The sequence below is a fragment of the Eleutherodactylus coqui genome, chromosome 6 (assembly GCF_035609145.1).
Source record: "Eleutherodactylus coqui strain aEleCoq1 chromosome 6, aEleCoq1.hap1, whole genome shotgun sequence".
Classification (NCBI taxonomy): domain Eukaryota; kingdom Metazoa; phylum Chordata; class Amphibia; order Anura; family Eleutherodactylidae; genus Eleutherodactylus; species Eleutherodactylus coqui.
Genome location: NC_089842.1, coordinates 30,323,883 through 30,346,808, shown reverse-complemented (window position 1 = coordinate 30,346,808; position 22,926 = coordinate 30,323,883). Strand labels below are relative to the sequence as shown.

Sequence of the window (22,926 nt, the reverse complement as noted above, 5' to 3'; positions counted from 1 at the left end):
AGCACTGGAAGAAAGAACACATGGCCGGCAATGGAGCCAGTTATGTGTTTTCTTATCCGGCATTTCAGAGAGTTGTTCGCACCTGCAGTGCGACCGTCTTATCGTGCATGAACACGAGCCCGTGTGACTGAGCCCTTAGGATGCAGTGATCATGCTATCCTTGAATTTTGGATAAAAAGGGGAGGAAGACCTGACAAAACTCAGACGTCAGGGCTGGATTTCAGAATGACAGATTTTAATGAACTCAGAAAGATGATAGGAAGGATCCAATGGCTGGATGTTCTTAAGGACAGAAATGTCCAAGAAGGTTGGGAAATATTGCAAAATTAAATTCTCAAAGCACAATCGTTAACAATCCCCAAAAGAAGGTAGAATGGGAAGTATTTAAAGATACCAGGATGGATGAACACAGAACTTGCGCACATGTTAAAAAGTAAGAAAAATATGTTTATCAAATAGAAAGAGGGGGGAATATCTAAAGAAGAATATATATAAGGTCTGCAGAAAGTGTCAGAAAAGCTAAAGCTGGTAATGAATTGAGGCTTTTAACACAGGCCAAAAGCAATAAAAAAAGGATTTTGGCGGTATGTCAAAAGCAAAAGAAAAGCCAAAGCTGCTATTGGATGCTTACAAGATGAAAATAGTGAATTGGTTAAGAATGATGTTGAGAAGGCCGAACTTTTAAATTCCTATTTTGTATCTGTTTTCTCTCAGAAAGTAGGTATTACATCAACTGATTTTACCTGTGCTATTAAGGGAATTAAAGAATGCAGGGTATCTATAAGCAGAGAGATGGAACACTTAGCTAACTTAACATCCAGATGAATTACATACTAGGATACTAAATGAAGCAGCAGAGGTAATTGCTGAACCATTCACCATAATCTTCGAAAATTTCTGGAGAACAGAAGAAGTCCCAGAAGATTTGAAAAGGGCAAATGTTGTCCCTATCTTCAAAAAAGGGAAGAACGTGGATCCAGGAAACTACAGGCCTGTGAGCCTGACTTCCATACCAGGAAAGATCTTTGAATAATTTATGAAGTAGCATGTATGCAAGTACTTCGTTAAGAATTGAGTAATTAACCAGAGCCGGCATGGGTTTGCAACAAACAAGTCATGCCAGACAAATCTAATTTCCTTCTATGACAGAATCACCGACTGGGTTGATAAGGGAAATGCAGTGGATATAGTATATCTTGACTTTAGTAAAGCATTTGACAAAGTATATCATACCATACTTATTGAAAAAATGATGAAATATGGGATTGACAAGGCAACCGTTAGGTGGATTCACAACTGACTGAGTGTTCATACTCAAAGAGTAGTCATAAATTGCTGCACATCCAGGTGGAAGAATGTATCAAGGGAGGTACCACAAGGCTCTGTCCTAGGCCCAGTGTTGTTCAACAGTTTTATAAATGATCTGGATGAGGGATAGTTAGCACTAGAAAAGAGAGAGAGAGTATTCAAAAAGATCTAGAAAAGCTTGAACAGTGGGTGGCGACTAGCAGAATGGTATTTAACAAGAAGAAATGCAAAGTCCAATATCTGGGCACGAAAAAAGCACATACAGAATGGGAGGAACTGGGTTAAGCAGCAGCACCTGTCAAAAAGACTTGGGTATACTAATAGATCATAGACTGAACATGAGTCAACAATGTGATGCAGCAACCAAAAAGGTGAAAACTAGAGATGAGCGAGCACACTTGTCTGAGCTTGATGCTCGTTCGAGCCTTAGGGTACTCGAGATGCTCGTTACTCGAGTCGAACACCATGTGGTACTCGAATCAATTCCATTTCCTTCCCCGCATGTTTAGTGCCATTTTCTAGCCAATAGACATGCAAGGAAGGCAAAACCACTTCCTCCTGTGACGTGCCAGCCCTATCCCACTCCCAGCAGTGAGTGGTTGGCGAGATTAAGTGACCGCAGAGTACTTAAAGCGGTCCCGCCCGCGGCTCGCCTCAGACACACGATGGCAGAGGTTAGGGAAAGTGTTGCTGCTGATATAGGGAAAGTGTTAGCGTAGGTCCTGTCTTCAAGAACCCCAACGGTCCTTCTTAGGGCTACATCTGACCGTGTGCATTACTGTTGTGGCTGGCTGGGAGCAGCAGTGCACCATTTTATTTTATTTTTCATCTCGGGCTGTGCAGACCATTTCATCTATAGCGTTCTCAGTCTGCAATGTATTATACAGAGTTTAGGGAAAGTGCTGCTGCTGATCTAGGGAAGCGTTAAAGTAGGATCCTGTCTTCAAAACCCCCAAAGTTCCTTTGTTGGGCTACATCTGACTGTGTGCATTTTAGTTGTGGCCTGCTGGGAGTTGTAGTGCATCCATTTTTGTATTACTCAGCTATGCCTGTTAACAGCCTGTCAGTAATAGCGTTCTAAGGCTGCAGTGCAGTACAATCCCGCTCTCACCGTGAAACTGCACTCAAATATTTCTTAGCCAGATGTGAACGACTTCATTTATACCGTTCTCTGTCTGCAGTGAATTAGACACAGAGTGTTGGGGCACAGACACTTCTAAAGGGAATGTTATATACACTATACAGTCCTCAAAGTCCTCCGTGCAAAAACCCCAAAGCTCCTTCGTTGGGCTACATCTGACCGTGTGCATTATACTTGTGGCCTGCTGGGATTTGTAGTGCATCCATTTTTGTATTGCACATCTAGGACCTAGGCCTGTTCCCAGCCTGTCAGTAATAGCGTTCTCAGGCTGCTGTGCCGTACAACCAGCTCTCACCGTGAAACTGCTCTCAAATATTTCCTAGCCTACTGCGAACAGCTTCGTTTATACCCTTCTATTTCTGCAGTGCATTAGACAGCGGTCTCACCACTAAACAGTACTGTAATATTGCCGGGGCCACTGCAAAGTATTTCAGCTCTGCTGCTGTGCAGAGCATCTCACAATACCCTTTCCTTGGTGGGGTTGAGATCACCGCAGTTACCAGCACTATCCACTGGCTTTAGAGCCTTCTCCCATTCCACACAGCCTCTATTATCTACATGTCTCTGCGAGCAGTAAATTACCCCTAGGTATCAGTGCAAGACAGCGGGTTACTTTTCTCAAGTCACAGCATGGAGCCTCCGCTATCGACAAGTCTCTGTGTGCGGTGAATTAAGCCACAGTTGTCAGTGCTGTACAGTGGGGTAATTTATTTGGGCCCTGCTCTATTCTTAATCCGCCATGATGAGGAGTAGGGGCAAGGGTCGAGGACATGGACGTGGACGTGGACGCGGAGGTCCAAGTGAGGGTGTGGGCATAGGCCGGGTTCCTGGTCCAGGTGAATCACAGCCGGCTGCTACGGGATTAGGAGAGAGGCAAGTTTCTGGGGTCCCCAGATTCATATTACAATCTATGGGTCCGTGTGGTAGACCTTTATTACAAACAGAGCAGTGTGAGCAGGTCCTGTCGTGGATGGCAGAAAATGCATCCAGCAATGTATCGACGTGACATGTATCTCCTAGACAACGCATAACACCGCTCTGCGGCATTGTATTTATGAATGGGAATGCATCACATGACATGATACTCCACGTCTTTCAGCGCCGTGTCACGTGATAGACGCGCTGACATCACATACGTCACACGCGCATGCACGATTGTACTACAAATGGCTCTGTACTATGCATTACATGATATGTGAAACTACGTTATCTAGTGCCGCGTCACGTGATAGACGCACTGACGTCACAGCGTCATGCGCGCTCACGTGATCGGTCTACAAGTGGCGCTCTTACTATGCGGACTTTTGAACATCTGCCAGGCTTTTATAACGATTGGAGTATCTGGTAAGCTTTTACATGGGGCTCTGTCACCAGCACAGGTCATATTATTACTATTCAAGACTCAGTTGCAATTACTTGTGGATTAATTAGTGAGCAGGTCCCTACCCCTCCCACCTCAGCATCTAATTGGCCAACCCTCTTTATCCACCCATTATGGGCGGGCTTAGCAGAATATATCACCAGCACTATGTGGGCTCACAAGCATTCTGCCTTAAAGGGGTTGTCCTGCGAAAGCAAGTGGGGGTATACACTTCTGTATGGCCATATTAATGCACTTTGTAATGTACATTGTGCATTAATTATGAGCCATACAGAAGTTATTCACTTACCTGTTCCGTTGCTAGCGTCCTCGTCTCCATGGTGCCGTCTAATTTTCAGCGTCTAATCGCCCGATTAGAAGCGCTTGCGCAGTCCGGTCTTCTCCGTTTTGAATGGGGCCGCTCGTGCTGGAGAGCTGCCCTCGTAGCTCCGCCCCGTCACGTGTGCCGATTCCAGGCAATCAGGAGGCTGGAATCGGCAATGGACCGCACAGAAGCCCTGCGGTCCACCGAGGGTGAAGATCCCGGCGGCCATCTTCACAAGGTAAGTCAGAAGTTGCCGGAGCGTGGGGATTCGGGTAAGTACTGGACGGTTTGTTTTTTTTATGCCTGCATCGGGTTTGTCTCGCGCCGAACGGGGGGGGCTATTGAAAAAAAAAAAAACCCGTTTCGGCGCGGGACAACCCCTTTAACTCACCATCAGAGTTAGAGGCTCTACCATTTTGTTATTTTATCTGCATGTGTGTGTGTGTGTGATACTATAGCTTGTAGATAGCACTTATCCTAGGCAGCAGAGATACCACTTCTGTCTCCGCTATTATGCGGCGCCTTCTGACTACTGGCACTTTTTGATGACTGACCCTAACTTACCTTTGAACTTGGGGCTCTATCACAGCTTGTTACTCTCGTTATAGCCAGTAATATAACTCTGGTATCTAGGCGTCCAGCTTTGATCTTACTGCCTCCGCTATCATGTGGCATTGCCTAGTCATCAGTGCTATTTGCTTGATCTCTACTTAGAGCACAAATCTTACTCCTATTTAGGACCTTGATTCTATCATCCATATATATATTTCTTCTTAACCTTAGAAGTATAATATATAGGTATTTACTCGTCACCGCCTGGATGATAAGAGACTAATATCCTATACTATCACACCAACAAGCCGACAGAGCTTGCATACCTTATCTTTGCCCTAAATCTCTTTTGTTTGGGACAATTTAGTTCTGGTAATACAGTCAAACTCATACGTCTTCTACTCTTGTATTTGCTCCTGATGAACTACTGCGTATATCAGTAGGGAAACGCGTCGAGCATTACTATATGAGCATCACCATACCTTCGAGGAGTTATGAGTCATTTCCATCTGACCAAATTACACTAATAATATCCAGAATAATAGTTCATCTTTATGCGAGACTATGCTTGATACCTAGCATCTACACTGATCCGACAAGTATCTTGCCTAAAATCCAGTATCCTTTTGGCTCATTCCAGATACACTAATTCAGCCAAAACACACTGGAATATAATCTGAGTGATTCCGTCACAACAAGACTGACTGTCGGACACTACAGTTAGGCATCTCGCATAATAGTCAGGATCGGTCAACCACTCTATCGGGTTATGCCCATCACTACGTGTATGTTCTCTGTCTTTTAGTACATTTGTCACTTTTGTCTCTGTTTGTTAGCCCATGTTAGGATTTTATAAAAATCTATAATAAAAGTAACATTTTAGTTTGTCTACCTCTGTGAAGAGCAATGTATCGACCACCCAGTCTTCAACGCAGACCACTACTCCCGGCCTAGGGACTGCAACTCTGAATCCTTTGGCTGCTGCTCCTCCTTCCTCCCAGCCTCCTCACTCCACGAAAATGACATATTCTGAACAGGCAGACTCTCAGGAACTGTTTTATGGGTCCCTGCCATGAGTGGGAAAAAAATGGTTCCTCTCTCACCTGAGGAGTTTGTCGTGAACGGTGCCCAACCTTTGGAAAGTTCCTGGAGTCCAGGTGATGAGGCTGGGGACTTCCGGCAACTGTCTCAAGAGCTTTTTGTGGGTGAGGATGATGATGATGATGATGATGATGATGAGATACAGTTGTCTGTCACTGAGGTAGTAGTAAGGGCAGTAAGTCCGAGGGAGTAGCGTACAGAGGATTCGGAGGAATAGCAGTTGGACGATGAGGTGACTGACCCCACCTGGTTTGCTAAGCCTATAGAGGACAGGGCTTCAGAGGGGGAGGCAAGTGCAGCAGCAGGACAGGTTGGTAGAGGCAGTGCGGTGGCCAGGGGTAGAGGCAGGACCAGAGCAAAGAATCCCCCAACTGTTTCCCAAAGCACCACCTCGTGGCAAGCCTCCGTGCAGAGGACTAGGTGTTCAAAGGTGTGGAAGTTTTTCAGTAAGAGCGCGGACGACCGACGAACAGTGGTGTGCAACCTGTGTCGCACCAAGATCAGCTGAGGAGCCACCACTACCAGCCTCACCACAACCAGCATGTGCAGGCATATGATGGCCAAGCACCCCACAAGGTGGGGCGAAGGCCGTTCACCGCCTCCGGGTCACACCACTGTCTCTTCCCCTGTGCCCCAAACTGCCACACAGATCCAATCCCCCTCTCAGGACACAGGCAGGAGCGCCTCCCGGCCTACACCCACACCTTTACCTCCAATGTCCTCCACCCCATCAAGCAATGTCTCTCAGCGCAGCGTTCAGCTGTCGCTAACACAAGCGTTGGAGCAAAAGTGCAAATACGCCGCCACGCACCCGCACACACAAGCTTTAAACGTGCACATAGCCAAATTAATCAGCCTGGAGATGCTGTCGTACAGGCTTGTGAGAATAGAGGCTTTCAAAAACATGATGGCTGCGGGGGTCCCGCGCTACTCGGTCCCCAGTCGCCACTATATTTACGGTGTGCCTTCCCAGCCCTACACCAGCACATCTCCCGCAACATTAATCGTGCCCTCACCAACGCGGTTACTGGGAAGGTCCACTTAACCACAGACATGTGGACAAGTGAGGCGGGCAGGGCCACTATATCTCCCTGACGGTACATTGGGTGAATTTGGTGGAGACTGGGACAGAGTCAGAGCCTGGGACCGCTCATGTCCTACCCACACCCAGAATAGTGGGTCCTACCTCGGTGCTGGTATCTGCGGCGTTTTATGCCACCTCCTCCAAATCCTCCCCCTCCTCCTCCTCCTCCACCACCTCTACCTCTCAATTAAGAAGTGTGAGCACATCGCCAGCAGTCGGTATCGCGCGGCACGGCAGCACAGCGGTGGGCAAGCGCCAGCAGGCCGTGCTGAAACTAATTAGCTTAGGTGACAAGAGGCACACGGCCCCCGAACTGTTGCAGGGTCTGACAGAGCAGACCAACCTCTGGCTTTCGCCGCTGAGCCCCCAACCGGGCATGGTAGTGTGTGACAACGGCTGTATCCTGGTGGCGACTCTGCAGCTCGGCAGCCTCACACTCGTGCCATACCTGGCCCACGTCTTCAATCTGGTGGTTCAGCGGTTTCTGAAAAACTACCCTCACTTGTCAGACCTCCTCGGCAAGGTGCGCCAAGTCTGCGCACATTTCCGCAAGTCCACCACGGACGCTGCCACCCTGAGGACCCTGCAACATCGGTTTCAGCTGCCAGAGCACCGGCTGCTGTGCGACGTGCCCACAGGCTGGAATTCTACGCTGCACATGTAGGCCAGGCTGTACGAGCAGCGTAGAGCAATAATGGAATACCAGCTGCGACATGGGCGGCAGAGTGGTAGTCAATCTCCCCAATTCTTTACTGAGGAGTGGATGGCAGATATCTGCCAGGTACTCATAAACTTTGAGGAGTCAACCCAGATGGTGAGCGGCGATGCGGCAATCATTAGCGTTACGTTCCCGCTGCTTTGCCTACTGAGAAGTTCGCTGCAAATCATAAAGGCAGATGCTTTGCAATCAGAAACGGAGGCGGGGGAAGACAGTATGTCGCTGGATAGTCAGAGCAACCTCATGTCTATATCTCAGCGCGTTGAGGAGGAGGGGGAGGAGCATGAGGAGGAGGGGGAAGAGACAGCTTGGCCCACTGCTGAGGGGACAGATGCTGCTTGCCTGTTATCCTTTCACTGAACTGCCGATTTTTCTGCGGCCCAAAAGGCTCACAATTTTTTTTACAATTTTTCAAAGTTTTGAAAGTATTGTATTGATACTTTAACAGTCAGAAACCATTTTTTTTCCATAGGGCTGCCTCCAGGCTCTGTTACAAATTAAGCAACAGCGAGCTGTATCTTTAAAAAATGTTTATGGGTTTCACCTGCCCTCACAGTTGAGCAATTTTTCAGGGGTACACTTGTACTCTTGGTGGACAAATTTTTCTGGCCCACGCCTACACTCATGGTACACCAATGTTTCAGGGGTTCGCCTTTACTCTTGCTACAGAAATGTTACAGGGGTCTGCCTATACTTCTGCTACAGAAATGTTACTGTGGTCCATCTATACTTTTACTACAGAAATGTTACAGGGGTCTGCCTATACCTTTGCTACAGGAATGTTACAGCGGTCCCCCTATACTTTACTACAGAAATGTTACTGGGTTCTGCCTATACCTTTGCTACAGGAATTTTACAGGGGTCCGTCTATACTTTTACTACAGAAATGTTACAGGGGTCTGCCTATACCTATGCTACAGGAATGTTACAGGGTCTGCCTCTACTGTTACTACAGAAATGTTACTGAGGTCTGCCTATACTTCTGCTACAGAACTGTTACAGGGGTCTGCCTATACTTCTGCTGCAGAAATATTACTGGTGTCTGCCTATACTTCTACTACAGAAATGTTACTGGGGTCTGCCTATACTTTTACAACAGAAATGTTACTGGGGTCTGCCTATACTTTTACAACAGAAATGTTACTGGGGTCCGCCTATACATTTGCTACAGAAATGTTACTGGGGTCCGCCTACACCTTTGCTACAAGAATGTTACTTGAGTCTTCCTATACTATGGGTGCACAAAGACTTTCCATTGAGGTGTTTTACCTATTTCACACAAATACACTGACTGACTAGGGCAGAAATGTGGGCCAAGGCCAAGGTCCTTGGCGGGGTGAAACTCTCCCATGTTTGTGCACTCTGATTTCTTCCTGTGTAATACCTTCTTTGTGCACTGACAGCATAGGCGAGCCCACGGAACTCAAAGACTTCTCCTTGCGGTGTTGAGCTTTCTGACACCTACACAGAATAAATTGTGTGGGGACACATGGATTCCCCATTGCTATGTAACTCAGGGCACCTTTGGTCACACAAGGTGGAGGCTGGGACCGAGCCTGACCCTGGGCCCACTCACAAACGCACACACAGACTATAGCGGGTCCTGGTCATGGTTTCTTGGCCTTGTAATGCCACCTCCTCCTCCTGCTTGGGGTCAGGGGATCAGCACTGGGCAGCATGTATTTTCTCTCATGTTACCACAGTTATCTGATGCACTGGTTTGGGCCAAACAAAAGGAGCGTTACTGCATTAATAAGACGTTCACTGCTGTACTAGCATCGGAGTCCGCTTTATGCCTACAATTGCCGAGGGTGTGGGCAGTGGCCGAGATCCTCGGCGGAGTGAAAGTCTGCCATGTTAGGGCACTGTAATTGCTTTATATTTAACACTTTCCTTGGGTTCCTTTGGCTCGCCTATGCTGTGGGTGAACAAAGACTTCCCATAGCGGTGTTTTACCTGTCTGGCACAAATACACTGACTGACTTGGGTAGGGTGCAGAGTGCAGATGGCTTTCCCCTTGCGGTGTTGATTGAGCTATCTGACACCTACACAGAATGAATTGTGTGGGGACACATGGATTTCCCATTTCTATGTAACTCAGGGCACCTTGGGTCACACAAGGTGGAGGCTGGGACCGAGCTGACCCAGGGCCCGCTCACATACTTCCCATACAGACTATAGCGGCTCCTGGTTGTTGCGTCCTCCGCACGTGCAACCACAATAACACAAACAAAAGTCACAAACTGTGCAAAGGAAACATAAAACTAAGGGGAATTCTCTCCCTATAGTCCCCTAACCCGGCAGGGGGCCCTGCCTACTCGGCAGACCAATCGCTCTGATAAGTTCGAGCCCACATGCGTGCCTAGGCCGCTGACAAATCCCTATCAGGGAGCCCTAGCACCAAAGAAAGGCAAAACAGAAAACTAAACGAAACAGAAAAGCACTTAGCTAGCATGGAGAGCTTCAGCCAAGGTGTGTTCCTCCGTCGCTGTCCAAAGGCAACTGAAATGATTGACCAGCACAGGAGATAATGCTGGCAATGTTTAAGTCGGAGCTAGGCTACTCAGGACCAGGTGCTGACTGACATTACTCCTGCAGCTACCACACCCCTCAGCTCCCGGAGAAGCAAGGGCACACCCAAAACCTGGTCTGGCCTGCAAGCGAGGTGCAGGCCTCAGAACGGCTGCAACACTGGTCATGGTTTCTTGGCCTTGTAATGTCACCTCCTCCTCCTTCTTGGGGTGAGGGGATCAGCACTGGGCAACATGTATTTGCTCTCGTGTTACCACAGTTATCTGAGGCACTGGTTTGGGCAAAACAAAAGGAGCATTACTGCATTAATGAGACGTTTACTGCTGTACTAGCATCAGAGTCCGCTTTATGCCCACGATTGCTGAGGGTGTGGGCAGAGGTCTATGTCCTGGGGGAAATGCAACTGTGCCAGGTTGGGCCCGTGGAACTTCTTCCTGCTTAATCCAGTCTTTGGAGCGGTGAAAGCAACTGCAACTAATTAAATGAGACATTCACTGCTGTAATAGCATTGGAGTCCGCTTTATGCCCACGATTGCTGAGGGTGTGGGCAGAGGCCGATGTCCTCAGCGGAGTGAAAGTCTGCCATGTTTGGGCACTATAATGGCTTCATGTTTAATACTTTCCTTGGGTTCCTTCGGCTCGCCTATGCTGTGAGTGCATAAAGACTTCCCATTGCGTTGTTTTACCTGTCTGGCACAAACACACTGACTGACTAGGGCAGAAATGTAGGCCGAGGCCCTTCGCAGGGTGAAACTCTGCCATGTTTGGACACTCTGATTTCCTCGTGTGTAATACCATGCTTGAAATCCTTGGGCTCGCCTATGCTGTGAGTGCACAAAGACTTCCCATTGTGTTGCTTTACCTGTCTGGCACAAATACACTGGCTGACTAGAGTAGAAATGTGGGCCGAGGTCTTTGGCGGGGTGAAACTCTGCCATGTTTGGGCGCTCTGATTTTTTCTTGTGTAATACCATCTTTGTGCACCGACAGCATAGGCAACCCCAAGGAACTCAAAGACTTGCCATTGCAGTGTTGAGCTATCTAACACCTACACAGAATGAATTTTGTGGGGACACATGGATTTCCCATTGCTATGTAACTCACGGCACCTTGGGTCACACAAGGTGGAGGCTGGGACCGAGCCTGACCCTGGGCCCGCTCACGTGCTTCCCACACAGAGTATTGCTGCATTGTAGAGATGTGTAGAAGTGCTGGCACCTGAGTCCCCTTTATGCCCACGTTTGCGGCTCCTGACAATTTTGTGACGGAGGTGGCACGGGATTGGAATGATAATCGTATATCAATTTATCGTCAATTCTCAACAGCATCATGGGCTATCGCCCACACTTTCAAAGAGGGTCGCTGCCTGGCCCTGCCAACCCTCTGCAGTGTGTGCCTCCGGTTCCTCCTCATCCAGTATGCGCTTATAAATAGAAATGAGGGTGCTGTGGCTATGAAGCGAGTGTGTGGCATGAGGGCAACTGAATGCTGCGCAGGGAAACTTTTAGGTGTGCTGTGGACGCAGGATCGTGTGTGTGTGTGTGTGGGGTGGGGGGGGGGGGTTGGACAGCAATGCCAGCATGTAACCCAGGAGAAGAGGCAGCAGTGTCACTCGCAGGCAGTGATTGTCCTTGGTTGCAGGTAGTGTGGTGCTTAGCCCTTCCCTATCCGTTTCTGTGGCATTTCCATGACTTTCTGATGTTTTCTGGTGTTTGACAAGTCATCAGCAATGCGGAGCATTGGTCCCATACAAAAATGCTCAAGTTGCCCATTGACTTAAATGGGGTTCGCTACTCGAAACAAGCTCTCGAGTATTACGGAAAGTTCGACTTGAGCAACGAGCACCCGAGCATTTTGCTGCTCGCTCATCTCTATTGAATACACTTTCGGGATGTTTTAAGAGAAGCATAGAGACTAGATCATGTGAGGTAATTATCCCCCTCAACTCTTCCTTAGTCAGACCTCATCTGGAATACTATGTCCAGTTCTGGGCACTCCACTTAGACATAGACAAACTGAAGCAAGTTCAGAGAAGAGTTACCAAGATGGTGAGCGGTCTGCAAATCATGTCCTATGAGAAATGGTTAAAGGATCTGGGAATGTTTAGCTTGCAAAAAAGAAGGCTGAGAAGAGCCTTAAGAGCTGTCTACAAATATCTGAGGGGCTGTCACAGTGCAGAGGGATCAGAACTATTCTCATTTGCACAAGCAAAGACTAGAAAGAATGGGATGAAACTGAAAGGGAGGAAACAGAAAAAAACTTTCTGACAGTGAGGGTGATCAATGAGTGGAACAGGTTACCACGGGAGGTGGTGAGTTCTCCTTCAATGGAAGTGTTCAAGCAAAGGCTGGACAAATATCTGTCTGGGATGATTTAGTGAATCCTGCTCTGAGCAGGGGGTTGGAACCGATGATCCTGGAGGTCCCTACCAACTCTACCATTCTATGATTCTACAACTTGATTATTCAATTCTAAGTGCAAAAGTAAGTGACCCCTTATGTAATGTAACTAATAACACACATCTATACTGCGCAAGACTGAAATTTGGCATGACCATTGTTTAGGTCCTAAATAGGAAATGTAAAGAGATCACAACTTGATTTTTCAATTCTAAGCATAAAAGTAAGTGACACCTTATGTAATGTCTAGAGATGAGCGAGCACCAAAATGCTCGGGTGCTCGTTACTCGAGACAAATTTTTCGCGATGCTCGAGGGTTCGTTTCGAGTAACGAACCCCATTGAAGTCAATGGGCGACTGAGCATTTTGGTATATCGCCAATGCTCGCTTAGGTTTTCATTTGTGAAAATCGGGGGAATTCAAGAAAGTGATGGGAACCACACAGCAACGGATAGGGCAGGCGAGGGGCTACATGTTGGGCTGCATCTCAAGTTCCCAGGTCCCACTATTAAGCCACAATAGCAGCAAGAGTGCCCCCCCCAACAACTTTTACATCTGAAAAGCCCTCATTAGCAATGCATACCTTAGCTAAGCACCAAACTACCTCCAACAAAGCACAATCACTGCCTGCATGACACTCCGCTGCCACTTCTCCTGGGTTACATGCTGCCCCCCCCACGGCCCAGTGTCCACAGCGCACACCAAACTGTCCCTGCCCAGCCTTCAGCTGCCCTCATGCCACGCCACCCTCATGTCTATTTATAAGTGCGCCTGCCACAGGAAAAGCAGGCACACACTGCAGAGGGTTGGCACGGCTAGGCAGCGGCCCTCTTTAAAAGGGGCGGGGCGATAGCCCACAATGCTGTACAGAAGCAATGAGAAATCCAATCCTGTGCCACCTCCATCTGGAGCTGCACACGTGGGCATAGCAATGGGGAACCTATGTGCCACACACTATTCATTCTGTCAAGGTGTCTGCATGCCCCAGTCAGACCGCGTTTTTTTATATATAGTCACAGGCAGGTAGAACTCCACAATGGGAATTCCGTGTGCACCCACAGCATGGGTGGCTCCCTGGAACCCACCGGCGGTACATAAATATATCCCATTGCATTGCCCATCACAGCTGATGTAATGTCGTGCTTAATGCAGGTGGGCTTCGGCCCACACTGCATGCCCCAGTCAGACTGGGATTCTTTAGAAGTGGACACATGCAGTTACAACTCCCTGTGGACCCACAGTATGGGTGGGTGCCAGGAAGCCACCGGCGGTACATAAAAATATCCCATGGCATTGCACATCACAGCTGAGGTAGTAATGTCATGTTTAATGCAGGTGGGCTTCGACCCACACTGCATGCCCCAGTCAGACTGGGGTTCTTTAGAAGTGGAAACAGATGCATTTACAACTCCCTGTGGACCCACAGCATGGGTGGCTCCCTGGAACCCACCGGCGGTACATAAAAATATCCCATTGCATTGCCCATGACAGCTAAGGTAGTAATGTCATGTTTAATGCAGGTGGGCTTCGGCCCACACTGCATGCCCCAGTCAGACTGGGGTTCTTTAGAAGTGGAAACAGATGCATTTACAACTCCCTGTGGACCCACAGCATGGGTGGCTCCCTGGAACCCACCGGCGGTACACAAAAATATCCCATTGCATTGCCCAACACAGCTGAGGTAGTAATGTCATGTGTAATGCAGGTGGGCTTCGGCCCACACTGCATGCCCCAGTCAGACTGGGGTTCTTTAGAAGTGGACACAGATGCATTTACAACTCCCTGTGGACCCACAGCATGGGTGGGTGCCAGGAAGCCACCGGCGGCACATAAAAATATCCCATTGCATTGCCCATCACAGCTGATGTAACGTTAGCTGTAATGCAGGTGGGCAAAAAATTACTAGGATTACACTGTAGGCGAGGGCCCACAAAAATTGGTGTATCAACAGTACTAATGTACCTGAGAAAAATTGCCCATGCCCAACCGAGAGGGCAGGTGACACCCATTAATCGCTTTGGTTTATGTGGCTTAATTGGTAACTAGGCCTGGAGGCAGCCCAGTTAAAATAAAAATTGGTTGAGGTGAAAGTTTCAACGCTTTAATGAGCATTGAAACGTATAAAAATTGTTTAGAAAAATTATATGACTGAACCTTGTGGGCCTAAGAAAAATTGCACGTTCGGCGTGATTACGTCAGGTTTCAGGAGGAGGAGCAGGAGGAGGAGGAGGAATATTATACACAGATTGATGAAGCAAAAAGGTCCCCGTTTTGGATGGTGATAGAGAACGATGCTTCCATCCGCGGGTGCAGCCTACGTATTGTTTATGTATCGCTGCTGTCCGCTGGTGGAGAAGAGAAGTCTGGGGAAATCCAGGCTTTGTTCATCTTGATGAGTGTAAGCCTGTCGGCACTGTCGGTTGACAGGTGGGTACGCTTATCCGTGATGATTCCTCCAGCCACACTAAACACACTTTCTGACAAGACGCTAGCCGCAGGACAAGCAAGCACCTCCAGGGCATACAGCGCGAGTTCAGGCCACGTGTCCAGCTTCAAGACCCAGTAGTTGTAGGGGGCAGAGGCGTCACCGAGGACGGTCGTGCGATCGGCTACGTACTCCCTCACCATCCTTTTACAGTGCTCCCGCCAACTCAGCCTTGACTGGGGACCGGTGACACAGTCTTGCTGGGGAGCCATAAAGCTGTCAAAGGCCTTAGAGAGTGTTGCCCTGCCTGCGCTGTACATGCTGCCTGATCTCTGCGCCTCCCCTGCTACCTGGGCCGCGGAAATGCGCCTTCGGCCACTAGCACTGTCGGATGGGAAGTTTACCATCAGTTTGTCCACCAGCGCCCTGTGGTATAGCATCATTCTCGAACCCCTTTCGTCTTCGTGAATGAGAGTGGAAAGGCTCTCCTTATACCGTGGGTCGAGCAGTGTGTACACCCAGTAATCCGTAGTGGCCAGAATGCGTGTAACGTGAGGGTCACGAGAAAGGCATCCTAACATGAAGTCAGCCATGTGTGCCAGGGTACCTGTACGCAACACATGGCTGTCCTCACTAGGAAGATCACTTTCAGGCTCCTCCTCCTCCTCTGGCCATACACGCTGAAAGGATGACAGCCAAGCTGCATCTGTACCCTCAGCAGTGGGCCAAGCTGTCTCTTCCCCCTCCTCCTCATGCTCCTCCCCCTCCACCTCCTCCTCCTCCTCTGGCCATACACGCTGAAAGGATAACAGGCAAGCAGCATCTGTCCCCTCAGCAGTGGGCCAAGCTATCTCTTCCCCCTCCTCCTCATGCTCCTCCCCCTCCTCCTCACGCGCTGAGATATAGACATGAGGTTGCTCTGACTATCCAGCGACATACTGTCTTCCCCCGCCTCCGTTTCTGATTGCAAAGCATCTGCCTTTATGCTTTGCAGGGAACTTCTCAAGAGGCATAGCAGAGGAATGGTGACGCTAATGATTGCAGCATCCCCGCTCACCATCTGGGTAGACTCCTCAAAGTTTCCAAGGACCTGGCAGATGGCTGCCAACCAGGCCCACTCTTCTGTAAATAATTGAGGAGGCTGACTCCCACTGCGCCGCCCATGTTGGAGTTGGTATTCCACTATAGCTCTACGCTGCTCATAGAGTCTGGCCAACATGTGGAGCGTAGAGTTCCACTGTGTGGGCATGTCGCACAGCAGTCGGTGCACTTGCAGATTAAACCGATATTGCAGTGTCCGCAGGGTGGCAGCGTGCGTGTGGGATTTGCGGAAATGTGCGCAGAGCTGGCGCACCTTTCCGAGCAGGCATGACAAGTGGGGGTAGCTTTTCAGAAAGCACTGAACCACCAAATTAAAGACATGGGCCAGGCATGGCACGTGCGTGAGGCTGCCGAGCTGCAGAGCCGCCACCAGGTTACGGCCGTTGTCACACACGACCATGCCCGGTTGGAGGCTCAGCGGCGCAAGCCAGCGGTCGGTCTGCTCTGTCAGACCCTGCAGCAGTTCGTGGGCCGTGTGGCTCTTCTCTCCTAAGCTGAGTAGTTTCAGCATGGCCTGCTGACGCTTGCCCACCGCTGTGCTGCCACGCCGCGTGACACCGACTGCTGCCGACGTGCTGCTGCTGCTGACACATCTTGATTGCGAGACAGAGGTTGCGTAGGAGGAGGAGGAGGGTGGTTTAGTGGAGGAAGCATACACCGCCGCAGATACCACCACCAAGCTGGGGCACGCAATTCGGGGGGTGGGTAGGACGTGTGCGGTCCCAGGCTCTGACTCTGTCCCAGCCTCCACTAAATTCACCCAATGTGCCGTCAGGGAGATATAGTGGCCCTGCCCGCCTGTGCTTGTCCACGTGTCTGTTGTTAAGTGGACCTTGGCAGTAACCGCATTGGTGAGGGCGCGTACAATGTTGCGGGAGACGTGGTCGTGCAGGCCTGGGACGGCACATCGGGAAAAGTAGTGCCGATTGGGAACCGAGTAGCGCGGGGCCGCCGCCGCCATCATGCTTTTAAAAGCCTCCGTTTCCACAAGCCTATATGGCAGCATCTCTAGGCTGATCAATTTTGCAATGTGCACATTTAACGCTTGAGCGTGCGGGTGCGTGGCGTCGTACTTGCGCTCAAACAGTGGCGCTAGCGACGTCTGGACGCTACGCTGAGAGACATTGCTGGATGGGGCCAAGGACAGCGGAGGTGAGGGTGTGGGTGCAGGCCAGGAGACGGTACTGCCTGTGTCCTCAGAGGGGGGTTGGATCTCAGTGGCAGGTTGGGGCACCAGGGGAGAGGCAGTGGTGCAAACCGGAGGCGGTGAACGGGCATCGTCCCACTTTGTGGGGTGCTTGGCCATCATATGCCTGCGCATGCTGGTGGTGGTGCCTCCCCAGCTGATCTTGGCGCGACAAAGGTTGCACACCACTGTTCGCCGGTCGTCAGGCGTCTCTGTGAAAAACTGCCACACCGTAGAGCACCTTGACCTCTACAGGGTGGCATGGCGCAAGGGGGCGCTTTGGGAACCAGTTGGTGGATTATTCGGTCTGGCCCTGCCTCTACCCCTGGCCACCGCAGTGGCTCGGCCTGTGCCCACACCCTGACTTGGGTCTCCGCGTCCTCGCCCGCGTCCACGTCCTATAGGCCTACCCTTACCCCTCAGCATGGTGTATTAGCAGTAGTGCAGAAACAGAACGCTGTAATTAAATGTGCCGCTTATTGGCCTGTGGTTGGAGGCTGACTTCGTTTACGGAACGTCAGGAAATAATTTGGCGCACGCCTGCTGTAACATTTAGCTGCCTGTGTATTTATTTGTAGAACTACTACACCCAGCACACACGGACCCAGAACACTGAGCACAGTGACAGGCAGGCCAAATAGATTTTTTGCCCAATATTTTTTTGAAAAGGACCACTGCGTATATTCAGTCAATAATATATGTCTTCTGGCCCTGCCTACACAATTCTGTCCCTGGAGTATTACTGCAGGGCGCAATGCTCTGCACGGCCGATATACCAAAAAAAAAGTGCAACACTGCAAAAAGCAGCCTCCACAGTACTGCACACGGTTAGATGTGGCCCTAAGAAGGACCGTTGGGGTTCTTGAAGCCTACACTAACTCCTAACGCTCTCCCTACAGCAGCTCCAACACGATAGCACTTTCCCTCAGCTATGTCACAACGCATCTGGGGCGAGCCGCGGGAGGGGCCGATTTATATACTCGGGTGACACCTGATCTCGCCAGCCACTCACTGCAGGGGGGTGGTATAGGGCTTGAACGTCGCAGGGGGAAGTTGTAATGCCTTCCCTGTCTTTCAATTGGCCAGAAAAGCGTGCTAACGTCTCATAGATGAAAGTGAAAGTAACCCGAACATCGCGTGGTGCTCGTTACGAGTAACGAGCATCTCGAACACACTAATACTTGAACGAGTATCAAGCTTGGATGAGTACGTTCACTCATCTCTAGTAATGTCCCAAATCTAATTCTCTAACCTCTCAGTGTCATACAAATTTGAAATTTGACATGACCATTTTTAGGCAGCAAATAGAAAAAGTAAAGGGGCCACAACTTGATTATCCAATTCTAACTGCAAAAGTAAGTGACCCCCTGTGTTATGTAACTAATAACACACATCTGTACTGCACAAATGTGAAATTTCTCAAGACCATTTTTTACATCCTAAATAGGAACCGTAAACGGGTTGCAATTTAATCATTCAATTTTAAGCATGAAAGTAAATGACCCTTTGTAATCAAAGTACTAACGACCACTCGTTCGTGAATGAGTGCGTTACATGCTCCACCCCTGATCACATTTAACACGCGCATGTATCAGAGCTCTGTGTGTGTGTGACACGAGCATGTAGCAAGCTGTGTGTGCTGTGTGTGACACGCATGTAGCAGAGCTGTGTATGGTGTGTCTGCGACATGTGCATGGAGCAGAGCTGTGTGCGAGATGTGCATGGAGCAGAGCTGTGTGTGGTGTGTGTAACGTGCTTGTAGCAGAGCTATGTATGGTTTGTGCGACATGCATGGAGCAGAGCTGTGTGTGAAAAAAGCATGTAACAAAGCTGTGCGTGGTGTGTGTTATGTGCATGAAGTAGAGCTGAGTGGGGTGTAACACGGGCATGTAGCTGAGCTGCGTGTGTCACGCACATGTAGCAGAGCTGTGTGTGGGCTTTGTGACGTGCATGTAGCGGAGTTCTGTGTAACACGAGCATGTAGCAGAACTGTGTGTTGCGAGTGATGCGCATGTGGCAGAGCTGTATGTGTGTGTGACATGCACATTTAGCAGAATTGTGTGTGGTGTGTGTGACACACATAGAGCAGAGCTGTGTGTGACACGCACATGTAGCAAAGCTGAGTGGGGTGTGTGTGAAGTGCATGTAGCAGAGCTGTGTGTGGTGTATGTGACATGCGCTGGTAGCAGAGCTGTATGTTTGTGTGACGTGCATGTACCAAAGCTGTGTCTGAGTGACATGCACATGTAAGCAATGACAGTGACGTCATCACAGGTCCTAAATCAGCAGCCGTGTGCTTACAACTCCAATCTCTTTCTCTACATTATATGAGTAAATGGCGCATTGCATCACCAGAAACACTGCCACTATAATTTCCTAATAATTACTAGTGTAACTAATAACACACATCTGTACCGCACAACTGTGAAATTTGGCAAACTGTTCTTTAGGCCATAAATAGGAAAGGTAAAGGAGTCGAAAATTGATTATTTAATTATAAGCGCAAAAGTAAGTGACCCTACGTAACAGATAACACGCATCTGTACCGCACAAACGTGAAATTTGGCACAACCATTCTTTATGTCCTAAATGGAAAAAGAGACGGGGTTCGCAACTTGATTCTTCAATTCTAAATGCAAAAGTCAGTAACGCCCTGTGTAATGTAACTAATGACACACATCTGTACCGCACAAACGTGAAACTTGGGCGACGGTCCCTATACTCACTAGGGAAGCGGGGCAAGGAGTCAGCCTTACAAACAAATACTTAGACAAACAGACACAGAGGCAAGTTAGGAAGTCCGGGTCAGCAACAGGAGAATTACTGGTACCAGGGATCGGGTAAGGTCAAAGTTGGGTCCAAAAGTAGAGAGTCACACCGAGGAATCAGATCAGAATAAAGTGGGTGTAGCCTGGAGACAAACATACACTGGCAGGGATCAGGAGGAACTGAGGAGTTTAACCCCTTCTCTCCCCATGACATAAGGGTACGTCATGGGAGCGGGGTACTTCCCGCAAAATGAGGTACCCTTACGTCATAGGGATAGCGCGAGATCACATATGATATTGCGCTATCCCGCAGTGGGAGCTGGCTGTCAGTCATAGCCGGCCTCCCACTGCAACAGCGGGGGTGCATCGGAGATGCGTCCCCCGCTGTTAACCCTCTCCCTGCCACGATCTATATAGATCGTGGCATGGGAAGGGTTCACAGAGGGAGCAGGCTCCCTCTGTGAAGTTGCGGGGCTCTCGCGATATAAACGCAGAGAGCCTGGCCTGTTGCTATGGCAACAGGATTCCAGACACTGGCGTCCTGTGTTGCCAGTGCCTGAGATCGCTGTATAAGCGATAAGGCATGGCAGGGCGGTAGCCCTGCCATGCCTTATCACAGCGATCATCAGGGCAGTGTTGTAAGTCCCCCCAGGGGGACACAAATTGTGTTAAAAAAAAGATTTAAAAAATGAATTTAAAAAAATGTAAAAAAGAAGTAAAAAACCCTTATTTTATGCTTTTTCTCATATTAGCATAAAAAAAGGTTAAAAAAAATTAAAACCCCACATTTGGTATTGTTGCATCCGTAACGACGCGTATAATAAGCTGCACATGCTTTTGACCATGCACAGAAAAAAGCGTTAAAAAAACGCTAAAAAACTGAGGCAAAATGCTAATTTTTAGCATTTTGCCTCCCTAAAAACGCTATAAAAGTGATCAAAAAAGCCGTATGTACCCGAAAATGGTACCAATAAAAACTACAGCTCGTCTCACAAAAAAAGCCCTCATAGTGCTCCAAACATAAAAAATAAAAAGGTTATAGGACTTTGAATGCAGCGATTTAGAAAAAAAAAAAAAGATTTCCAAAAAAAGGGTTTTTATTGCAGAAAAGTGGAAAAACCTCAAAAAAAGTAAGGATTTTGATATTGTTGTAACCGTACCGGTCCGCAGAAAAAATGGATTCTGTCATTTATGCTGCATGAATAACGCTGTAAAAAAAATCTATGGCAGAATTGATGCGTTTTCTCTCCCTGCTATCATAAAAAAAATAAAATAAAAGTTTTACAATATAGTCAATGTACCCAAAAGTAGCATCGATAAAAACTACAGTTCGCCACGCAAAAAAACAAGTCCTCACACGGCCGCATTGACAGAAAAATAAAAAAGTTATGACTTTTGATAAATGGAGAAGAAAATCCGCCAAAAATCATTGCGTCCTTAAGCCCAAAATAGGCCGTGTCCTTAAGGGGTTAAATGCTGTCAGAACTCCCCCCCCCCCCCTCCCCCAGCAGCTGATTGGGGAGGGAGTCGGACAGAAGCAGGACAAAATTAGATGCTGGGAGGACACCCCCCCCCCCCCCCCCCCGCCCACCCCAGCACCTTCAGAGACAGAGCAGAGCAAAAGCGCCCGGGAGTCATGGCAACAGGGACGCGCACAGCCAGAGCCGGCGTACAGGACTGCAGCGGCCACCTGATCAGCTCGGGTGATAGAGCCGGCGGTGCGGGCACAGAGACCCCTAGAGCCACTGGTCCTGACAATGTAATGCTCCTCTATTTGTATACATATTTTATTCCTTGGTTCCTCTGAAGTAACCATGACTTCATAAAATGTGCCATGCGAATAACAGGTAAACAAACACCTGCGCCAAATTAACTCGGGCGAAGCCGGGTATATCAGCTGGTGTATTTAAAGGGCATGTTTCATAGAATGACAGTGCATGCTGCTCATCCTGCAGTCCAGCAAGGAGCAGAGACGGCCTCTTGTTTCCAGTAATGGGGGGACACGTGGCTTGATGCACAACAATAGGTGATGTTACAGGGATTATGATAAAACACACGTGACCAGTGACCAGACAATCAGACTTAAAGGTTCCACTTTTATTTTCCAGCCTTTTCCTTTAAATGCCTCGCTTGCTCATCTGATACCACCCAGACGTGTACTGGAGTACCGATTGACTGCCCTACGGATCAATGTATGACTGTTTCAGCAAGATCTATATATGGTGAGCAATTTTTGGTTATGTTTTCGTTTAGATTTTGTCACTTTTAGTAATGCTTTTCTCTATTCTGCAGGAACCAACAATTTCGCTTCAATCTATAAATCCTGTGCCAATACAGCCTTGTGTGGTGCTGAAGGCTCAATAACTGAAAATCCAGAACTTAAAATCAGAGTCTCTGTAAACTGTTGTCAGGGGACTAATTGCAACACAGACTTATATAACAGTAAGTGCCTTGCCAACATGAAAGTGAACCTCCATTGTTGAACGTTACTATTCTGCTGGTGGAGTCACTGTGTGCATAGATAACTTCTCCTGTACTGATACTACATTACATCCTGTAGATCTTTTATTATAAAAGTATAAAACATAACAATAAAAGCAAACTGTAACAATAGTAAATAATAATAATACAACCGTATACAGAGATAAGGCCCTTCACCCAGAGTCCATGGTCCACAAACAAAAGAAACCCCATGTCTGGACTCCCCTCCCCCCTGCCGTACACTCGCACACACACTCAACACAATATACCTAAAAGAAGAGCATCCAGCTATCCAGAAAATAAAACTAAAACTAAAACTCCAGGTCCAGCCGTACCGCACTGAAACCCCATCATAAACAAAATTAGGCAATAACGTAAACATAACATATATATATATACTAATAATTAACTAAATATGAAAATAAAGACCAAGCCAACCGGCATA

General features: G+C 48.5%; 1 protein-coding gene across 1 annotated transcript in view; it reads left to right on the top strand.

Moving 5' to 3' along the window:
* LOC136572029 (phospholipase A2 inhibitor gamma subunit B-like) overlaps positions 1–22,926 on the top strand; it is a 64,707-nt gene that overhangs the window by 16,017 nt on the left and 25,764 nt on the right. The window contains exons 2-3 of the mRNA XM_066572647.1: positions 22,109–22,222; positions 22,293–22,442. Of these exons, the coding sequence (XP_066428744.1) occupies positions 22,109–22,222; positions 22,293–22,442 (264 nt within the window). The remainder of the gene's footprint in view (positions 1–22,108; positions 22,223–22,292; positions 22,443–22,926) is intronic.